This window comes from Baudoinia panamericana (genome assembly GCF_000338955.1).
Source record: "Baudoinia panamericana UAMH 10762 unplaced genomic scaffold BAUCOscaffold_3, whole genome shotgun sequence".
Classification (NCBI taxonomy): domain Eukaryota; kingdom Fungi; phylum Ascomycota; class Dothideomycetes; order Mycosphaerellales; family Teratosphaeriaceae; genus Baudoinia; species Baudoinia panamericana.
In genome coordinates, this window is record NW_006911259.1 from 1,412,620 (window position 1) to 1,430,368 (window position 17,749).

The window sequence follows — 17,749 nt, forward strand, 5'->3', positions numbered from 1 at the left end:
CGTTGAGCGTGAAGTGAGGTTGAGTGGGAAGCTGCGCTTGTGAGACAGCAGGCGCGCGTAAACCTGGGCTTGGCGGGCAGGTCTGCACCTGCACCTGCCCCTTCCCTCTCGCGAATTCATCGGTGAATGCATCTTTGTCCCTCTCATCAATGCTCTGACTATGGCACTCCGTGCGCTAGGTATACCCGATGGTGTTGTCCGAAAGTGTGCACTGCAGAGACAGATCCTGCCAACTCATCCCTGTCGAAGCTCGGCTTTCCACATGCTTCGGCTAAGAACAATACTAAGTGAAACTGCCATAGCGACGGCGAACACCTCACTCTTGGCTGGCCCAACGCAGTGCGATATGTTGCAGGGGAACATCAAAGACATGGGGGTTGTGGTCCATGCAGTGTCGGTTGTTCACTACTTCTTTCTTCCATTGCACCTTCCTTTCCGTCATGCTTACTGGCATGATATCACTGTCGCTTGCGAACCCTTCATGTGACTTCCTTCTCTCTTTTCGCATCACGCTCATCGCTGCTGAGGATTCATATTGTTTGCTTGGGATTGTGCACCCCTTCACGCCTCTAGGTACTGAAGCTTCGCAGGAGCAATATCCCGTCACAATACTACCCAAGTATTGTGCTCCGATCAATTGTCTGAAGGACTACAAGAGGACCAGTCAGACTGCACCTGCGACAATGCTCATCCGTTGACTGTCCATATCATCTTTGCCTGAGCTCAACTTGCCAATACCAACCTCATCGCTACCCCACTGGGCGAGGTAGACTGTCTGACGCCACTGAGCAGGTCCGTTGCCACAAGCAAGCGTTCCCTACGCGGTGACCTCACGCGAGCCAACATCAGCAGAATCTCTTCCCCACTGACGCTTTGCAATGGCTTCAAACGGCTGGCAGAATAACGCCACTTTCGATCCGTATGCGCAGACCTTCGTACTTCTGCAGCCAGATGGCCTCACTCCTTTCCCGGCTCTTCTCGGCGATGTACTTGCACTGAACACTGTTTCGGTTACTCAGGGCATCATCTACGGCACGCAAGTCGGCATCTCCGGGTTGCTTCTGCTGATCCTGCTCATCATGACCAAGCCCGACAAGCGCCGCAGCCTCGTCTTCATCCTCAATTCGCTGTCATTGCTGCTCATCTTCGCCCGCAACGTCTTGTCCTGCGTCCAGCTGACCACGATCTTTTACAACTTCTACAACTGGGAGCTGCACTGGTATCCCGAGTCGCCAGCCTTGTCGCGCGCTATGGATCTTTCTGCGGCCACGGAAGTCCTCAATATCCCGATCGATGTGGCCATCTTCAGCTCGCTTGTCGTGCAGGTTCACATTGTCTGCTGCACTATTCACACGCTAGTCAGGACCAGCGCCCTCCTCAGCTCTGCGGCCGTCGGCTTGGCGGCAGTTGCAGTTCGCTTCGCACTGGCTGTCGTCAACATCAAGTACTCCATCTTCGGCATCAACACTCTGACCGAACCACAATTTAACCTCATCGTCCACCTCAAACGGGTTAGCGACATCTTGACAGTGGTGGCGATTGCATTCTTCTCGTCGATCTTCGTCGCTAAGCTCGGCGTCGCCATCCACACGAGACGCACGCTGAACCTCAAGAACTTTGGCGCCATCCAGATCATCTTCATTATGGGCTGCCAAACCATGCTGATACCCTGTAAGTGCACATTAATCATAAGACAGCCATCATCACATCGCTGACAGTGGCCTGTAGTGATCTTTGTTATCGTCAGCTTCTACGCCTCCCGCGGCTCGCAAATTGGAAGCATGGTCCCCACCGTTGTCGCCACTTTCCTGCCCCTCTCCGGCATGTGGGCAAGCGCTCAAACGAACAACGAGAAGATGGGCCGGGCTGATCAGCGCTTTCATCGCGCCGTCCCAGTTGGCGCAACAGACTTCTCCGTAACTAAAGCGCGCAGTGCAAAGGCGTCGGACACGCTTGACACGCTTATCGGAGACGACTATGATGATCATGTGCCGTATGGTGGGAACAGCGGTCGCCAGACCACCACCAGAAACCCATCGCATAGCAACGATATGATGATGCGTGGCGCGGGGGTTGACGATGATTTGGAGATGCAGCGGCTCAAGATTGGCATGCTGGTCGACCGAACATACAGTGTCAGATCTGGCTAGGAGTCAGTCTCGGTGCCGCCAACTGGTCAACGGGAGGCCTATATGGTGGAGTGTACATTGGTGGAAACAGGTCCTCCTGGCCTGCCGTGAGCGCTGCAGACAGTCGCGGAATCCCAGGCTTCCGAAGTGAAGAGCAAAGGCAGCAGTATCGAACGAAGGGCAGCCAGACGCGCGGAAAGCAGGCATTATGGCGATGTGAGTGCAGGTTTACTTACGAGCACTGGTTCACACAGGCATAGATGGTTGATCTGTTGAGGCGTTATTTGGGATGGGCGTACGCTTTAATTGTAATCTGATGAGACGCTTAGCATAGCGCAGACATGGCACACGTAGTGCATCAAGCTTTTGCGCTGAGCATTCATCTTCGCCTCGGGCTCAGAATGGCCGTCTCCCAATGCTGTATCGTGTGACTAGGGGTTGCGTCAGGTATTCTCCGCTCCTCTACAGTTGCGATAGCGACAGACTTGGGTCTGTTCTCCATCGAACCATGACTTCGCTCCATGGCAGGCTTGAATCCGCGTGGCGTACTCTGAGCAGCTTCGCGGCCGGCAGGATGCCGACCGCGCGTATGCCGCTCACGACGGCGCAGCAAGTTGAACTTTCCGTCCCTGGTGTTTGGACATACGGCTTCGCTTCCACTACTGACTAGTGGAGCACGGGCTTGTTGATAGACCTTTGGATAGTATGTGGGGTGTCATTAACCAGGCCCAATCCTCGGCATATCGTGGTGCTCGCTGAGGCCGGAGAGGTACTTGTTGAGCTCCTCCACCCGCTCTTTGTGCGTCTTGATACCCTCTCGCTTCAAGCGCTCGTCGAGTCTCTTCCGCCTTCTCTCCTCGTATCGACGCTGGGCCTCCGTTTTGCCATACCGTTTCACCTCGGCTTCTCGCTCCTTCTTCACCGCGCCATCTTCGTGACCCTGCTGTTCCTCTTCCGCGAGCGCTTTCTGTAGGGAAGTGCCCGTTTCTTCGGCATCGCTTGGCTTCTGCGTCTCTACTGGCTTGATCGAGGACTTCTTCTTCGGCTTCTTCACGCCCGCATCTTTCGCGCCTTTCAGCTTGAGACCGCCACCGATGGCGTTCGAATACTCCGATGAAGGCATGCTAGGCTGACACAACTAAGCGGGCGGGTGACGTTTTCGCGGTACTACATCAGGTACTGTTACAGACCGTCGTACTCACCTAAAAGCAACAGCCGCGGCGTGAAGTGTTAATTTGGCGAAAGCGGAAGGCACATTTGGTTGCCTAAGGTGTCAAAACGGCAACTCGAGCCGGATACGACTCCATCGTGAACTGTATCACAAAGCTACGGATGCGGATGTCTTTGAGGAAAGGTGTCAAGACAAGCTAGTCACTATCAAGCCTTCAATTTGTACCTGGCCGCTCGGCATCCTCGGTAAATGTACGCACGTCTTCCAGCGTAGATCCATCTCCGACGACAGCCTCCACCTTAACGGCAATCTCATCTTGCTCCACCTTGACCTTCTCTACTTTTACGACATTTGCCTCACTTTCATCGACGTTGACTTCGATCTTCGTTCTCGCCTTTCGCTTGACTGGGTTGCTTGCCACTGCACTCGGGCATAAACCCTCCTTGGCAAGGTCGCACTCTCCACATCGCCGTCCTACAGGCACACAGATCGTCTGTCCGAAGCCAACGAGTAAATGATTGATATCGTGCCATTTATCTCTCGGCAACCAGGCCTCGAGCTCAGCCCTCGTTTGTTCTGGCGTGCTGGTCTTGTGCCAGCCCCACAGATTAGTGATCCGATGAACATGGACGTCAACACCAATGCCTTCATCCCGACCCCAGGCTGCTGACATGCAGAGATAAGCCATCTTCGGTCCGACACCAGGAAGTGACACCAGACCCTCGATCGTATCAGGGATGTCCCCGTCGTACTGGTCCCGGAGAATGACGGCCACTTTCTTGATAAAGGTGGTCTTGTTATTGTGAAAGCCAACCTTTCCGATGAGCTCGTTAAGCTGCTCGGGCTCAACTTTCAGGAGACTTTCGAGGCAGAAGCCACCGGGTAGGTTCTGCTGAAGGTTCCGCATGGCGACGGCGGTAACAGTGTCCTTTGTTTGGCTACTCAGCATGAGCGACACCAACGTTTGCAGACGTCGGTCACGGGGCGGCTTGTGGTCCTCTGCTAGGGATTCGCAACCCATCGTGTCGACTGGAGCGAGCACTCGCTTCCGCATTGCTGCCGTAACATCGTAGACACGCTCCCAGTTTGGCGGCGGTTCGACGGCGATCTCGCCCTTGGGGCCTTTAACGCGCTTAGCGGGCTGACGACGGGCTTTACCAGTTGTGTCGGTGTGAGCATAATGGTCCGCGGATTGCGCTGCTTTGCGAGGTGACCTGCGGGGTGCTGTTGCATTGGTGACGTCCGTCTGAATGTTCGCTGTCGCTAAGGTTGAAGTGCCCTCCCGTTTCCGCTTCCCGAGTGTAGTTGAAGGTAAGACTGTAGACGATGCTTGCGTTTCCGACAAGCGGTCCTTTAGGCCAGATATTGACCAATCGTTTGATCGAGTAGTGTTCGTTCCATCACCAGTAAGTCCATCGCCCACCTCAACTCGTTTACGAGCATGTCCTGTACCACTGCCGGCACGCTTGATTGAGGTCAATGCGGACGTAACACGCTGCGTCTCACGCGACACCTTTGATGTCCGCATTCGACGAGCCTTTTCAAGTTAGCAGCTATCTTCTCGCGAAGCGAAAGCGCACCTACCTGCTTGTCGTAAAGGAGACCGCATCTAGAGTTCTGACTAAGTGCCTCGCTAAACACGGGCACGGACGAGCGGTTTCCTCTTTCGGACGTAGGATTGCCCCGGTCGGCTAATCGCAAAGACCACCACATCCCCGTAAGCTTACGTGAGGGTCGTGGACCGGTCGGCTATGGCTATGGCTGTGGTCTGCTACGGATGGGCTGCGGAGCAGTGCCCAACCGTGATGCAGGCGACGGCGCCGGCATACGCAACATGCCTAGACTTATGCTCGCACGGCTGCACCATCCATCAATGTAGCGAAGAGTGGTCAGATAGAGCGAGGTATGGTAATTCCGTATCAGACGTCTTCTCACGAACAGTCTCACTCAGCCCTACTGTTGTCCCATCTTATTTCCTCTACTCTCTCTCGTCAGCCTTCCAACCCCCAGTTACTATGGCTTTGGCACTGGCAATATCTAAGGCCCTGCCGGCTGCCATCGAAATCTCGAAGGCGTCTTTGTCGCCTCCAAGGACGGATCCGCCTTTCGAAAACAATCCCTACCATAACATGGCTCACCAGGCGGACTCTCCCTTCTTCGCGCTGCCCGGCGAGATCCGCAACCAAATCTACGCGTACCTGGCCTACACCTCTAAGACAGTCATCGTTCTCTCACCCCACCAGATTGTCACCGTGCCAGCACCCATTAGCCTTGTCTGCCACCGTACCCAGCTGGAGTTCAATTCAATCTTCACCACACTCTCCCTAGCGTATGCCACACAGATAATCATCTGCAACGAAAACTTCAACATATGGTCTTTGATCCACAGCCTGCAACACATTCCTGTTCCAGCTCCAGACCTGGAGCGCAAGATTACTTTCAGGATCCGAATGACCAATGCGATGCAACTACCGAATCTGGAAGCTTTTGTGAAGGAGATGCAGGAGCCGGCTGTGCCTCCCAAGTTGGCGGCACGGATCGAATATCAGTGTAGCTTTGAAGCCGCGGACTTCAATCTGCGGGCCTGGCGGATCAACTTCGCGAGGTTGGCGAAGCAATATCGTTTTCACCGGAGCGAGAGCGAGCAGAGAACATGGGAGAAGGTTTATTGGGCGTTTAGTGAGAGCGCGGAGAAGATTGATGGGGTGAGTAGTAAGGACTTTCAGGTTGGGTGCTGGGCGACGCAGGACGGCGGCTTTTGCTTCGTGTAGGCAATAGCCATGGTATGGACGTTTTCGAGACGCCGGGGCCAGGAAAGCTTTGAAGCCAAGCTACAACCTTCACATTTCCAAGCCCAAACCTCTGGCACACTTCCTCGCCAGCACCATCCTAGCAAACACCTCCCTTCCCAGCGCTCTCATCTGCCGCACAAAGTCCTGCCCGCTGATCCGTCCTTGATCAACCGCTTTCTGCAGCACGTACATCGCTTCCTTTGCGGCCGCCACATCCGCGCAGGCGTTCCAGAGCTGCTGCGCGACGACTGTAGGAGCGACCAGCACTTCGTCGATATTTGGCTGCGGCTTAGTCTTGGCAGTGGCGATTGTGCGATCGCAGTCTGTGATGTTCCGGCGCAGTATCTGCTCGTTGATGTTGAGAGTCTGGGAAAGCGCTTCCATGGTCCGGATTTCGTTCTGGAGGTTTTGGTAGGCTGAGCGGAGAGCGGCGTGCTGAGCTTGCAATGGTGCGAGAGCGGATAGATTCTGGTTGACTTTGGCTTGGGCCTGTTGAACTAGCGAGGTGGAGATGGCATGTAGCAAGTGTTCTTTCTCCGGGTTCGGCGGTATGGGCGGCGCTGGTGCTGGCGGACCGGTAACACCAGGGCCAGGTAGTGCTACGTCAAAAGGATCGGAAAGCAGGTCCGGTGCCGGTACCTTCTGCGGTTGCTTTGCTGGTGTCTGCTGTGCTTGATACGGCCTAGGTTGGCTCGGTGGATGTTGGTAAGCTTGCGAATACCGCTGCTGTTGTGCGTGGAACTGGCCTTGCTGCTGCGATAAGCGTTGATCTAGTGGCGGTGCAGGTTGTCCAGAAGGTTGGTAATGCGGCTGCTGTTGAGCATAATGCGGTGGCGGCGGGGGAGGGAGGTGTGAGTACCTGTAATCTGCCGGCTTTGCGAAGCCGTTGACGGGAGAGACTGGGGAGACCGGGCTACGGTTGTGCTGTGATCTCAGGTGCTCATGATGCCGTTCGGAGTGCGCAGGTAGTGGTGGCACTTGCGGACCAGGCGGTCGCCCATTCTGATAGCTCGATTGATACATATGCCCAGCGGAAGCGTTGTGATTCTGATGTGATCTTAATGTAGCTGATTCACCCTCTCTCTGGTTGTGAGGCAGAGGTGGAAGAGGGGGACCGTCTCTCGCAACATTCCGCGAAGACGTCCGCTGAGGGTACGAATCCACACGTTCTTCTCCCGGCTTCGGTGGCCGTGCAGGTGGACCCGGCGTGCTCATCGGTGACATCTCCGTCAAATCAGCATCGCCTACTCTCTGTTTTGGAGGCAACCTGGGTGGCGCTGGGCTTGCACCATGACCCGTTGGTCGAACCGCACTTTGCCGTTGATAGTACTGCTGCTGGTGCGCTTTACTGATCACCGGCGGCTCCTTCGCAAACACCTGCTGCAAGAACCCAAGGAACTCCGCCACGCTCGCGCGATCCCACATGCGTTCCCAGTCTCGCAGGTACGGGTGATATACCCTTCCGTCTACACCTACATGCTGGCCTGGCCGGATCAGCATGTCAATGCCCGGGTTGACGTATGCTATGGGCGCTTCCTGGGGGTAGGCTTGTGGGATCCAGAGTTTGATTGGAAAGCGATATGTTGTGCCTCGAAAGTCGACCGGTAGGGTGCCGGAGAGTGTGAGTAGAAGAGCAGAGGTGCCATTGTCGTATGTATAGACTTCAGTGCGAGGACTGATAGAGGTGTAGGCAGAGAGGATGCGTGCAGCGTCGGAGTAGGTGCGCTGAGGGTCATTGTATTCCTACATGAATTCAGCAAATGTCCGCGCCGAGGTAGCAGGTCGACGCACATGAAGCACGCTGTATAGCCACGACAGCACCTTCTCTGATACTTGAGCCATTGGTACCGAGGCCGCACACTATTACCCTCAATGGACAGCAGGTATTTGTTCAGTTAGCTCCATGCTACCCCATAGTACGAAAGGAGCGGGTACCGCACGACATGATGAAGATCGAGCACGTGAGTAGTGGAGGATATGATAGCTTTTAAATGACTTGTGTCACCAAGAAGTGTGAGCTGCTGTAACGCGGTGCAATTCCGCGTATCGAGTACCTTTTGTTGTCCACACCAAGGCTAATCACTCTCCAGAACATCTACGATACCATCGAAACAGTATAGCAGGTTCTTGAGAGCCATACATGGAACGCCAATTTCCTACTAAGACTCAGAGCCACAACGTACGTACTGTGGGCAGCCAGCCAACCAGCCAGCCTATTCACCATCAACGCCCCAAGTCCCCCCCCCATAGGGAATCCGTGGTATCTGTTCAGATCAATGCTCTATCACACGTCGGTGAGCGAGGATGTGTCGCTCAACCGCCCCTCTCGCTTCAGTCGCAACCTTACATCCGTACACTGCCCGCCATCTTTTTCGCGCCCGCTCCATATACTGTCAAAGCCTGCTGCGGGTACGCCAGTACCGTTCCGCTCACACTCGATACGACCTGTAAGCATCCGATTGTTTAGCACGCGCTCAAAGTACGATTGCATGCGGTTCAAGGAAGGGATAAGGGGGCGGGTTATATCAAGCCGCACATCCTCAAATTCTCCTGAATAATGATGTCGTTCACTGCCGCCATCACGAAGCGTATCTGCATCGTGTCCGTTGCACAGGTGAAATGCGTGTAGATCTGCTTGGTCGGATGTTGGTTCAGCCTAGTTGATGATAGCACTGTCAGCACTCTGTCGGGTGAACAATGTTTCCAGTGATGAGAATACTCACGATACGAAGCGGTTGAGAATGTAATCACATGCCGCGCCGTAGTCCTGGCCACCCTCATAATCCGGGAAGTAGTTCTTCATTGGACTCACGGGCAACTTCTCCTTGAACCGATCGATCTTGTTCAAAAAAAGAATGATGCTCGTCTTCGTGAACCACCGGCTGTTGCAAATGGAGTCGAACAGTGTCAACGCCTCCTGCATGCGATTCACCGTCTCGTCCTCAAAGAGCAGTTGGTCGTACTCCGAAATGGCAACGAGGAAGAGAATGGTAGTCACGTTCTCGAAGCAGTGGATCCACTTCTTACGTTCCGACCGCTGACCGCCAACGTCGAACATTCGGTACGTCAAGTCGCCAATGATGAAGGTCGTCTCAGTGATACCAGTGGTCTTGACACGCGAGCGGAGTACATCTTGATCTGAGGGCACGTAGGCGGGTGCCATAATGCGATCGATGGCATCAAAGTAATACTTTGCGCTGTCGTTGAGTTGGTATTCCCGGCTGCGCTGAAAGGCTTGTTGTACGCCGGCATCTGACCACAGTGTTTTGATGGCATTGCCGACTTCGGGGGGTAGGACATCGCCTTCGATCTGTGCGGGTTGCATGAAGATGGTTTGGACGTGGTACTCTGCCCTTTGGTCGTCGAGAGGTAATTCTAGGCTTTCCATTGCTTCGAGAATGACGCGCATGGATTGCACGGTATTGGAAAAGATGATCTGAGCACGGTGTTAGTAACAAGGCTGTCAAGCTTACGGAGCGGCAGTGCGTACTTCTCTGAAGCTTTCTCGCTCGTCTCTTGAGTAGCCACCTTCGTGGATAAGCTTCATTTGCTTGAGTATGGTCGACTTGCCAGATTCACCGGCACCGAGCAACAACATTTTAATCTCATTTCGCAGATTCATCCTGTCCTTCTTCAACTGGTTCTCAATCTCCTCGTTTCTCTGCTTGCCCTCCTTGGACTCCGTACTTTGACCGCAACCCATCTTGTGCGGAGGTGCTTGCTATGCGCAAGCGGCAGGGTACGTCCTGTTTGTTGCGCTAGCGGCCGCCGACGATGGCAGGAATGAATCGCACTCAGATTCAATGCTTGCGCTGAGCGTACTGTGGTTGGTCCCTACGGCTGCGAAGGGGTTGGAACGTCTAGCAGGACAGTGTTAGCCTTGTGATTGCCCCTCACATGCGGCGGACGTTTGGAAAGCGCTGTGTTGACGATGCTCAATGCGCATGACACATTGGGTGTACGTTGTCAGTGAACAGCCTCGAGGCGGCGCATCTGCGTTTATGCGGCAGTACTGCTGCAAGGTTGTTGCGACATCCCAGTCCTTGATGCCGGGGAGCGCTGAGTGGCAGCAGCGATCTGCGAGCACATTCGCATGGTATCGAGATCGAACTTACCTCTTGTATATATGTGCGTATGAGTTTCGACCGTCTCGATACCTTTTGTCTCCCACACGCTGAAGTGATTGCCCTTACCGGCCCCTTCCCGACGGCAAACAGTACTCTCAGTCGTACGTCTGTCCCTCACTTGCGGCGCAGGATTAATATCTGCGCGCCTTCGTCACGACCGCCGAAGAGTGTCGCACTGTTTGTCGATTATTCGGAATGGGTGAGGTCGGTGGGCAACAGAGGAGGTTGTGTGGAAGCTTTGATTGGTAAAGCAGCAATGGCCGGCCCAGCAGGATCCCCTTGAATTTAGACTTTCGCGGCGAGGCGCGAGTGGAGAAGCCGACTGCGAGCGATCTTGCCGTCGTCAAATTCGAGCCCGCTAAAGCATAGACTCTGCCACACCCAATTACAGTCAATTAATTAGAGTGCCCGTGCCAGTGCCGATATAAGTCTATCAACCTCTATGCTTCGTCTCAACCAGAGAAGAGACTACGATTACGAAGAACAATCAGGCTGTTGACACTGTGCTGGTGATTACCGTCGAAACGGGAGGCTGGCGCTATGAGAGACATTGTACGACACCGAGCGTAGCGGCCGTAGCCAGGTGGCCAGGCTAGACAGGCAGCTCTGGAGATGAATTGCAGGGTTAAGATGCACAATTTATTCAGGCCCTTGTAAGGGCTTGAAACACCATTTCGAAGCTGCTATCCACCAATTGATTTTGTTGGACATGGGCCGGCGATATGGAAATCGTATCATCATCGTCAAGCTGAGATGTTCTTTGCTTGATTGTTCCCAGACAGCAGCCTGAACCATCCTCTCGGGCCCCGCGGTTATGTACTACTGCTCGTGTCAAGGGGGTAACGTACGTTGCCATAACTACTTACCCAGGACCATCGTAATTCTACAGGCTCATGAACTATCTACGAGTTCTGATAATGACTAGAACGCACGTTCTGGACTCTGGCGGTGCTGGTATTCAAAGGATTCCGCCAAAATAACGGCAAACTGGCGCCATTCGACAACGATGTGCCGAGGACCGTTGCACCAGTCTAACCGCATTCGCAGGATCTCGGAGACTGCCGAGCAGCAGATCTCCCGGCTGCTGCAGGCTGACAGATGATGTGACAGGACCCCTACGAGCTGTGCATTTACCCACGAAGGATGGCACGAGCAGCTGCAGCACCCTTACCACCCTACTTTGAGGTGATAGTTCTTAGACACTTGGCTCGACCAGACGGGTATGTTTAAGAGTGACGAAGATCAATGCTCGCTTGCTGCGCCAGTTGCAGCACGAATGCACGCCAACACCGGGTAACTGCAGGGTGCAGCAGTAGTAGAGGCGGCGGCGGCGACGGCTGGAAGTCCGTCGACTGCTGTCGTCTGGCTGGATATTTGCCTTCAGAGCACCAGCTACAGCAATGTGATAAAATACAATGACACGCCTTGTTCCACGCTTGATGTTGCAGAAACGGTCGTCGAAGAAGCAGCAATGGTTCTGTGCAAGGGACGTAACACCACAAAAAGCTCAACTTGTGCACCTCTTGCTTCAGCGAGCTGCATCAAAGCGGTGCGTACCCGAACCAAGGTTCTCGGATACTGTATTCCCATACACTAGGTCACTGGAGCTGTGGTGGAGCGTCCCGGAGCAGCATCACAACCAGCAGTTCGGCTGGTGCAGCAGACCAGTGGGGAACGTAGATGCAACGCAGATCGTGAACGCAGCGCTCGCGCTCGCACCGGTGAGCTTCTGGTAAGGTGCGGCCCAGAGAGAAGTTTAGAGTCCGAGACATTGTCCGCTTCAGGTAGGTGATGTTGTACATGCGGCGTAGCTTGACATCGCCACTTACGCTCCGGTGAGACATCGAGAAGCTTGCCGAGCGAATGCTGGGGTTTGTGGGACAACCGAACTGATCTGATGCTCAAGTAAAACATTAAAGGCTGGAGTCGCACCTCAGGTCTATCTGCAAGGTTGCTCGCGAGCTGCTGTAGAGCTAGTATATGTAAATACATTGAAAATACGAGGGTATCAGTGAATAACGCTCAGGCCGTAAGCCAACATGTGATGGCGCCGTCCTGCCTCCTTCCAACCCGAAGACGCAACGCTATGCAAGACGAAAAAGGACCCCAATCCCGTGCACGACACGATCGCTCACCTCAGCTCATGACCATCAACCTCGTAGTCCTCCTCTCAGCCGTCATCGCCCTCCTATCCGGCACACCCAATCCTGCCACCACCACCTTCGCCTGGCCTCTCATAGCCGCCAAAGCATGCCTTTCACAGTAAGTCCTTCCACCAAATTCGAAATAGTCCTCCGCAAGCACCTGCCGACACTCACAGCAAGTAAAGCACTTCGGATGGAACTTCTTCTCCACACTCCCATTCGTACTACTACTTGTCGTCTCAAGGTACTGACCTTCGATACCGCGGTGACAGCCGTGGCAGAGCGAATTGTTCGCTTCGTGGTAGTGTTGTTCGCAGTAGGGCTGGTTGGCGATAACGTAGAAGTCGGCGGTGGTAAATGGTTGGGCGCAGGTGGTGCACGTGAAGCAAGATTTGTGCCAGCGGCCAGTAAGGCGGCCGTCGGCAGCTTTGACGGATTTACCTGTGATAGAGGTGCTGCAGCCGCGACACGTTGGCTTGGCCCCTGTTATCGTCCTACCTTGTGACGAAGACGGGGTCGTGGCGTCTTGAGGTGAAAGGGATCGAGACGTGCCAGGGTCGAAAGGTTTGTATTGAGGAGAGACGGACCGTGAGGTCTGTTGCGGCATCGGTGGAGGCACCGGCTGGGGCGAGCGTGCCCTCAGAGAAGCGCCCGATATGCCAACAACCGACTTCGACCGAGCTCTTGTGCTCGATCGGGGCGAAGACTGAGGCGATGTTCGGTAGGGGTCGTACTCCACCGAGCGAGCCGTCACTGCGGGATGAGATGGTTCGGCCGCTGGAAACGCTGGGGTACCTTGACGCTGTGCAGGGTTCGGCATCGTGCTTGTCCGTGCCAGCGAAGGGCGGCCTTCAGGTGCAAGCGATGAGGAGGACGTTCCAGACAATTCCGCAGGCTGCAACGCCGGAGCCATCGGCGACTCAAATGGCGAGCTGAACACGGCTCCGATGACTGGTGCACGCTGAGGTAAGGCGATATGCTTAGGCGGCGAAAGTCGTGCGAAGTTACGCGGCGTTGATCGGTCAATAGGCTGTTCAGCACGCATGCCCGGCTTCTGCTGGTCTCTGACCTTGAGACTCGGCACCTGCATGCTTGCCTCTTCCACGTACTGGCTGGATTCGTAGCTCAGGGGCGAGAACGTGTCAATGCTGCTTGCCTCGCTACCTACCGGACTTGGGCCATTACTGCTGCCAGATGCTGCGAGTGAGCCCAAGGAGGATGCGGTGGACGACCCGGATCCGGATGGCGAGTGCATCCTCTCTTTTCGGTAGTACAGGACAGGTTTAGGTACGGGTGGAGCATCTCGAAGTCGGTGATCGATCCGTGGGCCACTCCTGCTTAGACTTCGCTGCCGAGCTTGTGGTACTTGCGACGGCTCGGACTGGGAGGTGGTAAGAGTTGGTCTACGCTGACGACCACGAAGCTGCGGCTCGCTCGGCGTCTTGTTTAGTGCGTGTCGTGTCTCCATGGCTGCGGCGTCACCGCCATCATTTTGAAGTGGGAACGTCTGACTCCGCTCTACGCTCCGTGAAGGGACTGGCGGCTGTGACGGTGAGAAGATTGATGGCAACTCTACGAACGGCCCCGCACTGATCTGCTCTAGCAAGCCAGGTAATAGCAGGTCCTGTGTGGTCCGGTCTGTGCTCTTAGGTTGCTCCTTGGCTTGCATTGGATGAAGCTCGCGGGTCGCAGTACTGCAAGAACTATCTGGCAGTGGTCGAGACAACTGTGACTGGTTCGTATGTGAAGTGGATGGTCGAGGGACTGGCTCACTCGGTACATGCGGTGGCTCATTGCTGAGCTTCAAGCTTGACAGACTGGGGCGGCGTCGATCCAGCGGCGAGGATGTATCGCCATGTTCGCTTGGCCTCCTCCTGCTTGGATCGAATGGGCCGCTTTTCAGGGTGTTCATTCTGGCCAACACATGTTCTCCCGCATTGCTCATTGGGCTTTTCGGCCCGAGATTTGATGCTTTCCTTTCGCCCAGCCGAGGACTCTGCCGCGAGCCACCTCTCGAAGGCGGTGTGTTCCTGCCATTCGACGAACTCGGTCTGCCACCACTCCCTGAGCTACCTGGCCTTGTGATGGGGAAGGGAGGAAACGCGCAGTCCATGTTCGCAGACAACTCGGGGCTAGGAGGCCTTGGGTCGAACAACCGTGGGCCTGGACAGCTCATTTTCCGCTGTGGAGGTGGTCGGCTGCCGTTGCTGTCACCAGATCTTACGCTCATGGCTGGCGACACTGGTGACGCGGGCCCTGGTGCAGCCATAAGAAAGGGTAGATTAGCGACATTCGGGTTGATGCGCGGAACAGGCGGTCGGGCAGACTTCGACGTGTGTATCGAGCTGGAACTCAGTGTTGGTGCTCGTACCCTGGTCTGTGGTACGGGTGTTGTTGGCTGGCTCTGCTGATGCAGTGGTGATGGTGCATGAGGCGTGTGCCCGTAAGGATTGATCTGCCGCCCAATGTATGGATTGCCGGCAGATTGACTTCCTACTGCTGAGGTCGATGCGGTCTTGCCGCACACATGGTCGCCCAAAGCAGCTATGTCCACCTCATCACCGCAGCTAGAGCATTTGATCGCCGGTAGAAAGCTTTCCGGTCGTGTGCGGAGAGCACTCAGGGTCGCTGTCGTTGACATATTACTTCAGTCGGAGGAGTAAAGTGCTCTTCAACCCTAGATTTACACTTTCCGATGCACCAGCATCGTTTACCAACGTATCCAAGTCGCGTAAAGCCGTGTTCGTCGAAGGCTTCTAGGGCATCGCTGCTGTCTTGTGTTTCGGAGCTCTTGCTGAGACAGCCGTGACGGTCGTGAAACGGTGCAAGACAAGAGGCCGTGTTCAAGATATATCCACGCAATGCAGAGTGAAAAACAACAATGGCCGTCAAGAAAACATACGCCGTAGATTGCCGGTTTCCTGAGATGGCAGACGCAACGCACACAATAGGTTCAACCTTCCAACACCACTCGATTTTGCCGCCTCATCAGGAGACAATGTATGAACGTCAAACCCTTTGACCGCCGAGCGCTTGAGCATCGCGGCCGCAGAGTTCGAACTGTAATGTGGATGGTCCCGAGACATTGCGCTTAGGAAATGAAGTTGATCCATGCGCAACGCCCCCTGGCTTGGAGCTTCACGTGCCTTTGTGGCTCGAATGTTTTGCTTAGAATAAGTGGACGAGAGAAATTCACACACCATCTGATTTGATAACGTCTAATACCATTGCGAGTCGTGCGCATATGAATGCTTCTCGTCCGTCTGCCAGCGTCTTGAAGACAATCTCCCCACTGCTGAAGCAGAGAAGACGGGAAGACGTGCAGTCTGCACGAGCCCCTGCCCTGCGGACCGCAACACCACAAGCGTCGCCTGCCGAATCCACCTACTCCATCGGGCGAAAAGCTCCGCGCTCCTCATAATACAGAACCGGCAATTCACCACTATGGTGGGGTACGAACGTTGGCATTGATCAGCGCGGAGGCAGAGCATTCTATCTCATAGTTCGAAGCGTTATGTTCGTCACACAGGGGTGACCTAATTCCGTCCTAGAGGCCCGCGATGTTCCTTCTACAATTCTGCTTCAGATTGAGACCTGCCGAGGCTGCCGATCAAATTCGACGCCTTCTAACGTCGCGTCTTCACAGGAGAAGTGCCCGACCGCCGACAATCGATCATCGACGACAGCACGAAACCCCTTCGAAGGGATAGCAATTATTCCACAGCCTTTGTGAGCACTTGTAGGTAGTGTACAGGCAGGGACTCGTTGTTGACGAACCCAACGAGCTGTACATGTCGATGAGGCACATCTCTGTGTCAAGTTGCTTATTACATACGATCTTCATCGAGTGCAACACCATACCGATTGCCGCCTTCTCCAAATCCTTCGATCTGGTGAGTGGCGCAAGTCTCCAGGATTAGATGTCACAAAAAGCTCGTGCGACGCCTCATGGCGGCAACCACATGCACCAACAGTCTTTGACTAAGTCAGCCAAGCGTGATACTCATGTGCTATCGCGAGAGTTTCTACTTAATAACGTGTAGAGTGATAGCATCGAGTGATGACATTCATGGAGACGCTACGGTTTAAGTGGCTACGCTCCACTCTCAAGCACTACAGTGTTGGCGGCACCAATAATCGCATTGTGATAACAATGTTTCGCCGTGAACGCCATCAACGAACCTCACGCGGCTACAACCGGCGATGAGCTCAAGACTCGCCGGTCATCGCCTTGATCTTCTCCTGCACGCGCTGTCTCTTCTCATCATAGCTCATCTTCTTCGTGCGATGCTTCTTGCTCTCCTCCTTCCACTCCTCCTTCGTCTTCTTCTCGCCTTCCTCATCCTCATCCTTCTTCCACGGGTCCTCGCGGATCTGGCTGTGGGCCTCGGCATAAAGCTCCTCCAGACCATCTGCCTCAATCTCATCGTCAATGTAGCCGGAGAACTGACTCTTGTAGCGCTCCTCGTCGTCGTCGGCGAGCGTCTCCATGTACTCCGCCACGTGTCCGGCAAAGATGTACTTGCGCAGCGTCTCCGCGTCGAGCTCTTTGGATTCCATGTCGTAGCCAGGGAATCGCTTCTCGCTATGAGGGACGTAGAGGCCGCCGTCGGAGGCTCCCTTCATGGCACCGAAGACGCGCGCGCCGGTGCTGGTCCTGGTAAGACCAACATCGAGGAAGCACTTGAACGGGCGACGCTCTTCGCCGTCAACTTCGGCAGCTTCGGTGAGCTTGTACTCTCCATCCGGCTCCTCCACGCCAGTGAAGGACTCGTCGAGCTCAAGCTTGGAGAGGGCGCGGCGGGCGATGAGAAGGCCGGTGCAGTAGGCAGCGGCCCAGTTGGTCAGGCCGTGGGAGACGCCATAACGCTTGAGCTCGTGGGCGTAGGCGGCGACAAAGACCTTGTCACCTACGATCTCGGACTTGATGATCTGGCAGATGATGTCCTTGTTGGTGAAGCGGACGACAAGGCGGTACTTGGGTGCATTGTACTTGTTCTTCGCTTGGGTGGTGAGGCGCTTGCGGGCGTAGTAGTCGGTCTTACCCGCGCGACGGCGCTTGTACTTCACCTGGTAGCGGCTGATGTATGCTGTCAGTGGTAGTCCTTGTGATAGGGTACTAATGTATCATACCTGAAGTACGAGGAGTTCTTGGTCTGCTTGGTCTATGGAACAATCCACGAGTCAGCAATTTGCGCTTCAGTCCATCACCGAAGCATCTTGCAGCGACTCTCACTCTGGCTCAACAAGCCATGGCAAGCCGTCAAGGGCTCTGAAGAGACTTACGAAAGGCATGTTGTCAGTGCTGGCTGGCCTTCAAGCGAGATGTCAGTGAAGCAAAGATTCTGAAGAGCTTGATCGAATTGGTTGTGGGTGGGGCCATAAG

At 54.9% G+C, this 17,749-nt stretch overlaps 11 protein-coding genes across 11 annotated transcripts; 4 read left to right on the forward strand and 7 right to left on the reverse strand.

Annotated features, from left to right (window-relative positions):
• Positions 1-439: 439 nt before the first annotated feature.
• On the forward strand, positions 440-2,100 carry BAUCODRAFT_31574 (uncharacterized protein). Its single transcript, XM_007675413.1, has one exon. It carries the CDS (start codon positions 879-881, stop codon positions 1,713-1,715), a length of 837 nt encoding a protein of 278 aa, XP_007673603.1. The 5' UTR covers positions 440-878; the 3' UTR covers positions 1,716-2,100.
• A 292-nt stretch (positions 2,101-2,392) lies between these two features.
• On the reverse strand, positions 2,393-3,387 carry BAUCODRAFT_395737 (uncharacterized protein). The gene has a single exon (XM_007675992.1). The coding sequence runs from the start codon at positions 3,250-3,252 to the stop codon at positions 2,848-2,850; it is 405 nt and encodes a 134-aa protein (XP_007674182.1). The 5' UTR covers positions 3,253-3,387; the 3' UTR covers positions 2,393-2,847.
• A 14-nt stretch (positions 3,388-3,401) lies between these two features.
• Positions 3,402-4,878, reverse strand: BAUCODRAFT_31576 (uncharacterized protein). The gene has a single exon (XM_007675414.1). It carries the CDS (start codon positions 4,826-4,828, stop codon positions 3,515-3,517), a length of 1,314 nt encoding a protein of 437 aa, XP_007673604.1. The 5' UTR covers positions 4,829-4,878; the 3' UTR covers positions 3,402-3,514.
• A 437-nt stretch (positions 4,879-5,315) lies between these two features.
• On the forward strand, positions 5,316-6,071 carry BAUCODRAFT_146205 (uncharacterized protein; the record flags this gene model as incomplete). The annotated part of the gene is made up of 1 exon (XM_007675993.1): positions 5,316-6,071. The coding sequence occupies one exon, from the start codon at positions 5,316-5,318 to the stop codon at positions 6,069-6,071; it is 756 nt and encodes a 251-aa protein (XP_007674183.1).
• Positions 6,072-6,140: 69 nt separating this feature from the next.
• On the reverse strand, positions 6,141-7,934 carry BAUCODRAFT_65568 (uncharacterized protein; the record flags this gene model as incomplete). Its single annotated transcript, XM_007675562.1, has 2 exons — positions 6,141-7,835; positions 7,884-7,934. 2 exons carry the CDS (start codon positions 7,932-7,934, stop codon positions 6,141-6,143), a joined length of 1,746 nt encoding a protein of 581 aa, XP_007673752.1.
• A 678-nt stretch (positions 7,935-8,612) lies between these two features.
• On the reverse strand, positions 8,613-9,795 carry BAUCODRAFT_65159 (uncharacterized protein; the record flags this gene model as incomplete). Its single annotated transcript, XM_007675544.1, has 3 exons — positions 8,613-8,748; positions 8,816-9,528; positions 9,583-9,795. The coding sequence occupies 3 exons, from the start codon at positions 9,793-9,795 to the stop codon at positions 8,613-8,615; spliced, it is 1,062 nt and encodes a 353-aa protein (XP_007673734.1).
• Positions 9,796-10,207: 412 nt separating this feature from the next.
• Positions 10,208-10,515, forward strand: BAUCODRAFT_31578 (uncharacterized protein). The gene has a single exon (XM_007675415.1). The coding sequence runs from the start codon at positions 10,227-10,229 to the stop codon at positions 10,500-10,502; it is 276 nt and encodes a 91-aa protein (XP_007673605.1). The 5' UTR covers positions 10,208-10,226; the 3' UTR covers positions 10,503-10,515.
• Positions 10,516-10,670: 155 nt separating this feature from the next.
• On the reverse strand, positions 10,671-11,023 carry BAUCODRAFT_31579 (uncharacterized protein; the record flags this gene model as incomplete). The annotated part of the gene is made up of 1 exon (XM_007675416.1): positions 10,671-11,023. A coding segment is annotated over exon 1 (152 nt), but the record flags the coding sequence as incomplete, so codon positions are not given.
• Positions 11,024-11,521: 498 nt separating this feature from the next.
• Positions 11,522-12,155, forward strand: BAUCODRAFT_395923 (uncharacterized protein). Its single transcript, XM_007675994.1, has one exon. The coding sequence runs from the start codon at positions 11,635-11,637 to the stop codon at positions 11,953-11,955; it is 321 nt and encodes a 106-aa protein (XP_007674184.1). The 5' UTR covers positions 11,522-11,634; the 3' UTR covers positions 11,956-12,155.
• BAUCODRAFT_395922 (uncharacterized protein) lies at positions 12,156-15,127 on the reverse strand. Its single transcript, XM_007675995.1, has one exon. It carries the CDS (start codon positions 15,002-15,004, stop codon positions 12,356-12,358), a length of 2,649 nt encoding a protein of 882 aa, XP_007674185.1. The 5' UTR covers positions 15,005-15,127; the 3' UTR covers positions 12,156-12,355.
• A 1,445-nt stretch (positions 15,128-16,572) lies between these two features.
• BAUCODRAFT_146209 (uncharacterized protein) lies at positions 16,573-17,658 on the reverse strand (the record flags this gene model as incomplete). The annotated part of the gene is made up of 3 exons (XM_007675996.1): positions 16,573-17,443; positions 17,497-17,528; positions 17,650-17,658. The coding sequence occupies 3 exons, from the start codon at positions 17,656-17,658 to the stop codon at positions 16,573-16,575; spliced, it is 912 nt and encodes a 303-aa protein (XP_007674186.1).
• Positions 17,659-17,749: the final 91 nt, after the last annotated feature.